Here is a 10,306-nt window from a genome sequence, read left to right as displayed (position 1 = left end):
TTTGATGACTACATCTAAATATGAGAGGATAGTGATCATCTAACTTTCTATCTAACTTTCTATTCGCATAGTGTTCATTTGATTACTACATCTATTCGCACTGTGTTAATTGGACAGAACAACAACAACAACAACAACAACAATAACAACGACCCAGTATAATTTCACAAGTGGGGTCTGGGGAGGGTAATATGTACGCAGACCTTACCCCTACCCCGAAGGGTAGAGAGGCTGTTTCCAGGAGACCCTCGGCTCAAAAAAGCAATAGGAGATGATATATTAGTACCATAAAAATGCATAATAAATATAACAACAATATATAAGAGATATGAAATACAGAATATGAAATACGAAATACGAAATAGATGGCTGGTATAGCACAACTAGAAGGTAAAGCCCTGCATCAATAGAAGACCAATGACATTCCTAGTCTAACTCCTAACTGGATAGTCTCACTCTATTGTGCTGTAGAAATATTCACACTCTCCCATAACCTACAACCTTAATGCTCGACCTCCATAATTCCCTATCAAGGGCCATGTCCTCAGTAATCCTAAGTCGCGCCATGTCCTGTCTGATCACCTCTCCCCAATACTTCTTAGGTCGTCCTCTACCTCTCCGCGTGCCCACTACAGCCAGTCGCTCACACCTCCTCACCGGTGAATCAGTGCTCCTCCTCTGAATGTTCCCGAACCATCTGAGTCTTACTTCCCGCATCTTGTCCTCCATGGAGGCCACACCCACCTTCTCTCGAATATCTTCATTCCTAATCTTATCCATCCTTGTATGCCCGCACATCCACCTCAACATCATCATCTCTGCTACTTTCATCTTCTGGATGTGTGAGTTCTTTACCGGCCAACATTCAGTTCCATATAACATGGCAGGCCTAACCACTGCTCTATAAAACTTACCTTTCATGCCTTCTTAGTTTCTTGTCACACAAGACTACCAATGCTAACCTCCACTTCATCCACCCCACCCCTATACGGTGTGTGACATCCTCGTCAATCTCCCCGATCCCCTGAATAACCGATCCAAGGTACTTGAAACTACCTCTCTTGGGAATGACTTGAGAGTCAAGCCTCACTTCAACTCCCGCTTCCATCGGCTCAAATCCAAATTTGCACTCGAGGTATTCCGTCTTCGTCCTACTCAACTTGAAACCTTTAGACTCAAGAGCATGTCTCCAAATCTCTAGCCTCTCGTTGACGCCGCCTCTTGTCTCGTCAATTAGAATAATGTCATCAGCAAATAGCATGCACCATGGAACCTCCCCTTGAATATGATGAGTCAGTGCATCCATCACCAGGGCAAATAGGAATGGGCTGAGCGCAGACCCTTGGTGCAACCCCGTAATAACTGGAAAGTGTTCAGAGTCGCCTCCTACTATCCTAACCCGAGTCTTAGCTCCATCATACATGTCTTTAATCACCCTAATATAGTTACTCGGGACCCCTTTATCCTCTAAGCAGCTCCATAAGACCTTCCTAGGAACCTTATCGTACGCTTTCTCCAGATCAATAAACACCATGTGGAGATCCTTCTTCCTATCTCTATACTGTTCCACCATCCTCCTAATAAGGTGGATAGCTTCTGTGGTAGATCATCCCGACATGAACCCGAACTGGTTGTCTGAAATAGACACCGTCCTTCGCACTCTCATTTCTACCACTCTCTCCCAAACTTTCATGGTATGACTTAGTAATTTGATGCCCCTATAGTTGTTACAGCTCTAGACATCACCTTTGTTCTTATACAACGGGACCATTGTACTCCACCTCCACTCTTCAGGCATCCTATTAGTCTTGAATATAACACTAAACAATGCAGTAAGCCATTCCAAGCCTGCTCTACCCACACACCTCCACAGTTCAACCGAAATTTCGTCTGGCCCGGTAGCTCTGCCCCTTCTCATCTTATGCATTGCCTCCATGACTTCATCGATCTCAATGTCCCTACAATTACTTAATTCATGGTGACTGTTGGCATTCCTCGATTCCCCAAGTATAATATCTTGATCCCCTTCTTCACTTAGAAGTTTATGAAAGTAGGTCTGCCACCTCCTCTTAATCTGGTCATCTCCCATCAAAACTTTGCCGTCATCATCTTTTATGCACCTCACTTGGTCCAGATCCCGAGTTGTCCTCTCTCTCGCCTTAGCGAGTCGGAATAACTTCTTCTCCCCACATTTGTTACTTAGTTCCTCATACAGACGAGCAAAAGCTGTCCTCTTAGCCTCCGTCACTGCCATCTTCGCCTCCTTCCTAGCTACCTTATACCTCTGACTGTTCTCTCTCTTCTCCTCCTCGTTAGTGCTCCCTACTAACCGTAGGTAAGCCACCTTCTTTGCTTCCACTTTACCTTGGACAACTGCATTCCACCACCAATCTCCTTTGTGGCCACCATTGTGGCCCGTAGATATCCCTAACACCTCTCTCGCCACCTTTCTTATACAGTCCACCGTCGTCGACCATATTGTGTTTGCGTCCCCACTACTTCTCCAAGCTCCCATTGCCGATAACCTTCCTTCCAACTCTTTAGCTTTATCCTTAGTTAAGGCACCCCACCTAATCCCGGGGCGTCCTTGTACTGACCTCTTCTTCCTCCTTATCCTAATACAAATGTCCATCACCAAAAGCCTATGCTGCTTTGAGAGGGTCTCACCTGGGATAACCTTGCAGTCCTCGCACAACCTTCTGTCGCATCTCCTGAGGAGGAGATAGTCAATCTGAGTCTTCGCCACCGAACTTTGGTAAGTAACCAAATGTTCATCCCGCTTCGTAAAACTCGAGTTTGCAATGACTAGATCGAAAGCCTTGGCAAAGTCCAACAGCGCAATGCCCCCTCCATTCCGCTCTCCGAAACCAAATCTGCCATGCACCTCAGTGTACCCACCTGCAGATAACCCAATATGACCATTGAAATCTCCTCCTATGAATAACCTCTCAGAAGGCGGTATACTACGAACAATCTCATCCAACCCCTCCCAAAAGTGCCTTTTAATATCCTCATCCAAGCCTGTTTGTGGTGCGTACGCGCTAACGACATTTAAAGTGCCCTCACCCACCACCAACTATTAATTGGACAGAACCTTACAAGAAATTCCCTTTTCGAATGACCAATTGAACAACCACAAGTAATTTAACTATTTGTTTGCCACTTAAAACGGATAATAATTAAATTTGTACGTGATTTAAAGGATACGTGATTTAATTTAACACAAATAATCAAAAAGCAGTAAGTAATTAAAATAAAATGAGATAAAATGATCAAACCAAATATGGCGAAGTAATTAAGCCTTGCGTTAGGCTTAAATGCTAACAATCGGTTTCAGTCGAGCCCTCGAGATAGAGCTCGGTTCCAACTAAATGGATGAACAACTGAAGAATACTTAAACAATTGCTAAAAGCCAAAGTCTACTTTATTGCTTTGATATGGATGCCAACAGTCTATAAAAAAAAGAGTTCTCCTCTTTATATAGTAGAGGAGTTTTAACGCTAATACAAATCTAAATAAGGTAAAAATCTTTTCTTCCGTTTCTCCCACGAAAATATGATATGTAGCCAACATCGAGCATGATCCGTGATGCAATATCCGAGTGATGGAGCATATTTTGGCCCCCCAATTTGTCTCATTTAACCATCTTTCTTTTGCCCTCAATTATTCATCTCACTCGAGCTTGACTTTTTTCGGGTTTGGCCATGCACGAGACCCGTTGTATCGTCCGTCTGTCCGTCCTTGGTTCCGATCCATTGGTACCTTCAGTTTCACTCGAGCTAGTGACAAGTAATGTCGTTTCTCATTCTACAACGGGAAATCGAGGGTAACTCTATCCCCGATTTTACCTGTAAATAGATAATCCTTTCACTTCTCGGAGAGTACATTATAGGAGCGATAAGAAGTGACTAATTGAACCTGGCTCCTTCACTGGCACATCATGAGCAAGCTGACAAACCCAAACATCACATTAGTCATGTTTCTCTGATTTTGAACACACATCAGTCGTCGGTTGATCACCCCCGACAGTTACCAAAATTGAAACGTCTCGCAATCATTACTCTTTCCCTATAAAAGCTCCAGTTTTCTATTTTCACCTTTTTACTTTCTGACCGCGAACTTCCTTAAGTTACTCTCAAGTTTCTCATATCTTCATCCGTTCATCTATCCTTCAAATCTTCATAACATGTTCTTAATATCTTCATATTGTTACATCCCATACTTTTGTATGTTGGATTTGTTGTAAGATAATTGACATAAGTTTAAGGAAAAGATTATTTTCGAGGTTATCAGCAATTATGCTTTTTGTAACGAGTGATAAGTAAAGTTGTGGAGGTCAGAGGGTAAACGAATCGAAGCAAATGAGTTTCGTAGAAGTTTGACATTTTGGGATAAAAAAAAGGGTCCAAGCTATAATTTCCCACATTTATATACTAATTCTATACCACATGACCATGATAGTAGCTAGGGTATATGAAGTAGGTTAAAAGTGATTAGTATTTAAGTGAAATGAGATCCATAAATCAATTATATGCGTAGATGGCTAAACGGAAGATTGTAGTGTAAGACTAAAAATTAATTAGGATTATTGAACAAGTAGTATGTGGACATAAGTCATGTGGGATGTGGGCAAGTGGAAGTAAGTATTATACAACCATATATGCAAAAAATATGTAGTATCATCATGTAATGAAAGGTTGACCTAGGGATGACACGTGTAAAGAGAAAAAGGTTACTTTAGACTTTATACCACTTTCTTGGCTTTAATGAAGGCAAACAACTATGTTGAAATGGTAACTTATATTTATATAGCTGCAACGTAAGATAATTTATTGATATAGAAGCAAGGACACTTGCCTTTTTAAGGAAGTAAAATGCAATTTTTCACAAGATCAATATACGGGTTTTGCGCACCACCTCAATCTCGTTATTCTATTTTAATGCGTTGGTTAATCTGTGCTTTCTTCAATGTGAAGTAAGGTGGAATAAGAGTATTTCTTGGAAAATAAAGTAAGAATTTTCCTCTCCTTGGTATTTAAATTCATCTAGGCCATAGCTAAATTATGGAATGGGAATTATGGAGTTAATAGCGAGAAATCATATTTTGATGTTGTTGTTGTTCTATCGATTATCCGGTAATTTTCTAAGTTTTATTGTGACTGGAAATTGTTGGAGTAACTTGAGTATACAATTGGTGTAGGTATTGATATGTATTTTGAAGGAAAGAAAAGATTGTAGAAGTATGGTTGATAATCATAGCCGAGCTTTCCACTCGTTGTATCATTATTTGGTTGTAAAATGTGTCATAGGAATTCCTATTTGTGTTGTTGTATTATCTTGCCTATGGCATGCTTGAGGGAATGATAAAAATAGGGGAAATACTATCCATTTCATTGTAGGATATGTTATCTTCTATTATGTGATTAAGAGAATTGTTCATACGATTGACAATAGTATTATTCTTGTTATCGTATAGATCGTGAAGTGGATTCGAGGTGAGATCTTGGGCCAGTGGGCTAAGATATGTTAAGGCTAATCCTTCATTCTTTTGGCACGATCCAAGTAATAAAACATAAACGTAATGCTATTTCATAAGTGGTTCTACTCTTAGTAGTTAAGGATGTCTTTGTTATTCCTTATTTTAAAATGATATTCAAAGCATGCCTAAGTATATTCCTAAGTTTCTATTGAGGCATTCAATAAAGATGTTTATATTCATAATGTAGTGTTATATGCAACTCCATTTATCATCGAGCGACAGCCGGTTGGGCCGTTATGCATTTATCACCGTGCTACAGCCAGTCTGGCAGCCATGCATTTAACGTCGTACTACGGTCGGTCGGACAGTCATGCATTTACCATCAATCTACGAGTGGTTGGGCAGTCATATATTTACCATCGTGCTACGGCCGGTCGGGCAGTTACTACTAATAAATGGGGCAGTCATGGTACGGTATTGATAATAGTTCCAATGAGAGGCACTAAATATATAAGTATAATTAGTGTGCATATACGGTGACACTTCAGAGGGATCATGTTGTTTTTTATAGCTCTATCATTAATGTTGACTTATTGATAGGTTACAAGTACTCTGGTTACAAGTACTTTACTTTATATTTTGATTATCTAACAAACTTACTATACATAACCAGATAAAAACCTGTTACACATTTACAAGACCTCAAGATCACAAGATCCCAGGATGGGATTCAGCGGAGAATATGATTTAACTCTTCAGAAGTGGAAGGAACAACTGAGGGACCAGGTCCCTATCAGTTTCTTAGGAGACTACACAAAGTCAACTTTCCAGCTGGAAAATTGTTGTCTGCACACGCTACTGTGCAGAACAGTTTTGTAGTCAACTTTCCAGGGAAGACTTTTTACCTACCTTGCTTGCATAATTGTAAGTGAGGTCACACATGTATATATGCATGCAATGGAGGCAAAACAAACACTTGAACATTTGACAAGCTCATTAACGTGACTATCCAGCAAGCAATTTTCAAGTGCTTCAAGAATAAAAAACAAAACAACTACGGACCAGTTCCCACATAAAGTAATTGTATGTCCTTAAACCAGTATGTTTGAGTCTTGGCTAGAGTTAGTGTTGTAAAATCTTTGTAATAGAGTTATTACAAAGTGGCTTGTAATAGAGTATTACAAGTTAGTGAGGGAATAAGAGGTGAATTCCTAGGTTGCATAGATTGTAATCTAAAAGCTGCTGAGTAGTGAAGTTGATATCCTACAAGGGTAGGTTGTGGCTTTTAATCCCGTTGAGCAGGTAATTTTCTACGTAAAATTCCTCTTACCATTTAATTATAGCTCTCTGTGTGTGTACTGTTAGACCTGATAGAGAACATGGTTCTCTATAGAGTTTGGTGGACCCTTATATTATATTAATTGGTATTAGAGCCTGTTATTTCAATTAGGTTAATAATTAGAAAGGATCATCATGGCTACTCCTCCAAACGACGAAAAAGGCCAGTCTACGTACAGACCACCTAGGTTCAATGGACAGTATTATGGATGGTGGAAAACTAGAATGCATGACTTTATCATGGCTAAAGATTCTGAGATATGGGATGTCATAAGTGATGGACCATTTATTCCTACCAAAAACCTTGGCGACCCACTAGTAGCCATTCCCAAGACATGGAAAGAATTCAATGATGCTGATAGAAAGGCCATAAAGAAGAACTTTCGTGCTGAGAAAATTCTGGTATGTGGTATTGGACCGGATGAATATAATAGGAGATCAGCATGTCAGTCAGCCAAAGAAATTTTGGAAACCCTACAGACAGCTCATGAAGGAACAACACAGGTCAAGCAATCCAAAATCGACATGCTCACAATTGAATACGAGCTCTTCAGGATGCTACACAATGAATCTGTCCAAGAAATGCATACCCAGTTCACCTCCATCATCAATGAGATTCACTCCCTTGATGAAACTATTCCAAGAAACAAGCTGGTTAGAAAGATCCTAAGCGTGCTACCCAGTTCTTGGGGAAGACAAGTGAATGCCATTACAAAGGCAAAGGACTTGCAGGAGCTAAATTTTGATGAACTTGTTAGCAATCTAACAACATATGAGATGAAAAAGAAGAAAGACAGTGAAATAAGAGAGCCCAAGAAGGAGAAGAACCTGGTCCTCAAAATAGAAAACTATGAGTCAAGTGGTGAAGATGGTGATATGGCATACCTAACAAGAATATTCCAGAAAATGGTTCACAAGAATGGAGGCATTCCAAAAAAAGGGAAGTTCTAGCAAGCCAAAGAATTATGATCTCTATCATAAATGTGGTAGGCCAGGACATTTCATCAAGGACTGCCCTCTCCTAAAGCAGGATCAGTACAAGATCCACTCAAACAAAGCAGCCAAAAGGAACCTGGTTCTTGACATACGCTTCAATAGAAAAAATGTCGCTGACAATGTTGTGAGACAAGCTCTTGCTATATGGGGAGATTTATCAATCGAATCTGCAGAAGATGATGAACCAGGAAATAGCTCTATGATGGCAGTAGAAAGTGAATCAACCGAGTACGATTCAAGTTTTGCTTTGATGGCCCAGTCTGATGATGAAGATGACGATGATGATGAGGTAAATTTTCTGGATGTTCAAAGAAATCTGAAATCTTATTCTCCTAAGAAACTCATGTCTTTGGAAAATGTGCTAATCGATGCTTATCATAGTCTTGTAAATGACAGATATGTCTTAACAGTTGAATTAGGAGAAGCAGAACAGTCAAGAGATGACCTAGTAATAATTGCAGTCGATCTGAGAGAGTCAATTGAGAACCCGAATAAAGAAAGAAATGTCTTAAAGAAAAGGATTGAAAATGTAGAACAAGAAAGAGATGATCTTCTAGTGGTAGTAATGGACTTGAAGTTGGGAAACCCACAATGGAAAGTAGGGATGAAAATTATCATAAAGGAAAGGGAGTTTCAAGCGAGGCACAAACTAAGCTTGAAAATGAGCTAAAGATAGTGCAGTTTAGTCTGTGTGTTGAACTTGAGAAAAACAAACAACTTCAGGAAGACCTAGTAGAGTGAAGAGTGATCTTGATAAATCACTCAAGTGGACCTGGTCCTCTGATTCTATCACTGCCATGTACTCCAACAATGGGGGAAACAGGTAGGGGATTGGGTTTCAAAGGGAAAAGATCCCTTACAACCCTTATAGGAAGTACACTACTATACCTGACAATTGGCTTTGCACCCACTGCGGTAACAATGGACAACTTAAAGAAAACTGTAAGGCCATATGTCAGTCATAGTAGAAAAACAAAGCCTTTGCTGAAAAAGTAACTACTAGTAGAGAACCTGGTCCCTCATTTAAAAAACACATAATGCCTGCATGGACCAAAAGATCCCTTATTCACCCCTTTACTCATTACAAAGGACCCAAATTGGCTTGGGTCCGTAAAGCTAACTCCTAATCTTCTTGTGCAGGGAATAGTGAAAGGAAGTAGCCTACAATGGTACATGGATAGTGGCTGCTCAAAGTATATGATTGCAAGTACAAATGATTTCCTTTCACTAAAGGCCCTGCAAGGAGGAAATGTATCCTTTGGGAATGACAAGAAGGGATAGATTCTGGGAGTTGGAAGGATTGAGAAGTCTCTCTCTCACTCAATCGAAAATATGTACTACGTGAACAGCTTGAAGTACAGCTTACTAAGCATTTTCCAAATCTGTGACAAGGGAAACAAGGCTGAGTTTGTGTCAAAAATATGCACAGTGACGAACCTGGTCACAGGTGAGGTGGTGCTAGTGGCAAAAAGATACTAGAATATCTATGTAGCTGATTTTGAGTCGTTGAAGAATGGAGATTTAAGTTCTTAAGCGTTGTTGGCGATGATACTAAGCTATGGAACAAGAGGCTAGGTCACGCAAGCTTCACGTTGTTGAACAAATTAGTAAGGAAGGACCTGGTTCGTTGTCTGCAAAAATCAAGCTTCAAGGATCACAAAGTGTGTGATGCATATATAAAAGGGAAGCAAGTCAGATCTTTGTTCAATCCCAAAAAGGAAGTCAGCACTGCAAGGCCACTTGATCTCCTTCATATGGATCTATTTAGACCTATGAGGGTGCCAAGCGGAGGAGGAAAGAAGTATATCTTTGTAATAGTCGATGACTATTCCAGATTCACATGGACCTTGTTCCTTAGGACCAAAGATGAAACTTGTGAAGTGTTTGTTGCCTTTGTCAAAAAGATCCAAGTGAAGATGGGTAATAAAGTAGCCTGCATCAGATTTGATCATGGGACGGAGTTTGACACTGCCAAGTTCGATGAATTCTGCACTGAAAATGGCATCACTCACAATTGTTTTACTCCAAGAACACCTCAACAAAATGGTGTTGTGGAGAGGGAGAATAGAACTCTTGAAGACATTGCAAGAACAATGCTAATTGATAGTGGGATCGCAAAAACATTTTGGGCAAAAGCTATCAACACTGTGTGCTACTTGGTAAAAAGGTGCATGATCTGGTCCCTTCTGAACAAAACTCCATATGAACTGCTAAATGGAAGGAAGCCCAAGCTGACACATCTAAGAACTTTTGGGTGTAAATACTTTGTTCTTAACAATGGAAAGGAAGCTCTTGGGAAGTTCGACGCCAAAAGTGATGAAGGAATCTTCCTGGGATACTCATCTCAAAGCAAAGCTTACAAGGTCTACAACAAAAAGACTCAATATGTAGAAGAAAGCATTCGCGTGATCTTTGGTGAAGCTCACCTCTCCTTTCAAAAGGACAGATATGTTGATCAAGATGGAGAGCCCTTATCTGTGCCAGGTGAAGTAA

At 40.2% G+C, this 10,306-nt stretch overlaps 1 protein-coding gene across 1 annotated transcript; it reads left to right on the top strand.

The window, feature by feature from the left end:
• Positions 1-6,952: 6,952 nt before the first annotated feature.
• On the top strand, positions 6,953-9,094 carry LOC142162137 (uncharacterized). The gene is made up of 4 exons (XM_075218453.1): positions 6,953-7,761; positions 7,808-8,102; positions 8,151-8,411; positions 8,954-9,094. The coding sequence occupies exons 1-4, from the start codon at positions 6,953-6,955 to the stop codon at positions 9,092-9,094; spliced, it is 1,506 nt and encodes a 501-aa protein (XP_075074554.1).
• The last annotated feature ends 1,212 nt before the right edge of the window (positions 9,095-10,306 follow it).

This window comes from Nicotiana tabacum, chromosome 7 (assembly GCF_000715075.1).
Source record: "Nicotiana tabacum cultivar K326 chromosome 7, ASM71507v2, whole genome shotgun sequence".
Classification (NCBI taxonomy): Eukaryota; Viridiplantae; Streptophyta; class Magnoliopsida; order Solanales; family Solanaceae; genus Nicotiana; species Nicotiana tabacum.
Note: the sequence above shows the minus strand (reverse complement) of the source record. Positions and strands in the feature narration are given on the sequence as shown.

What these genes read in the sequence shown, in the direction of transcription:
- LOC142162137 (XM_075218453.1), top strand. Translation starts at nt 6,953, where the DNA reads ATGGCTACTCCTCCAAACGACGAAAAAGGCCAGTCTACGTACAGACCA. An exon ending in AAGATGACGATGATGATGAG is followed by an intron (nt 8,103 to 8,150) that starts GTAAATTTTCTG and finishes TATTCTCCTAAG; the next exon opens with AAACTCATGTCTTTGGAAAA. An exon ending in TGGGAAACCCACAATGGAAA is followed by an intron (nt 8,412 to 8,953) that starts GTAGGGATGAAA and finishes CTTCTTGTGCAG; the next exon opens with GGAATAGTGAAAGGAAGTAG.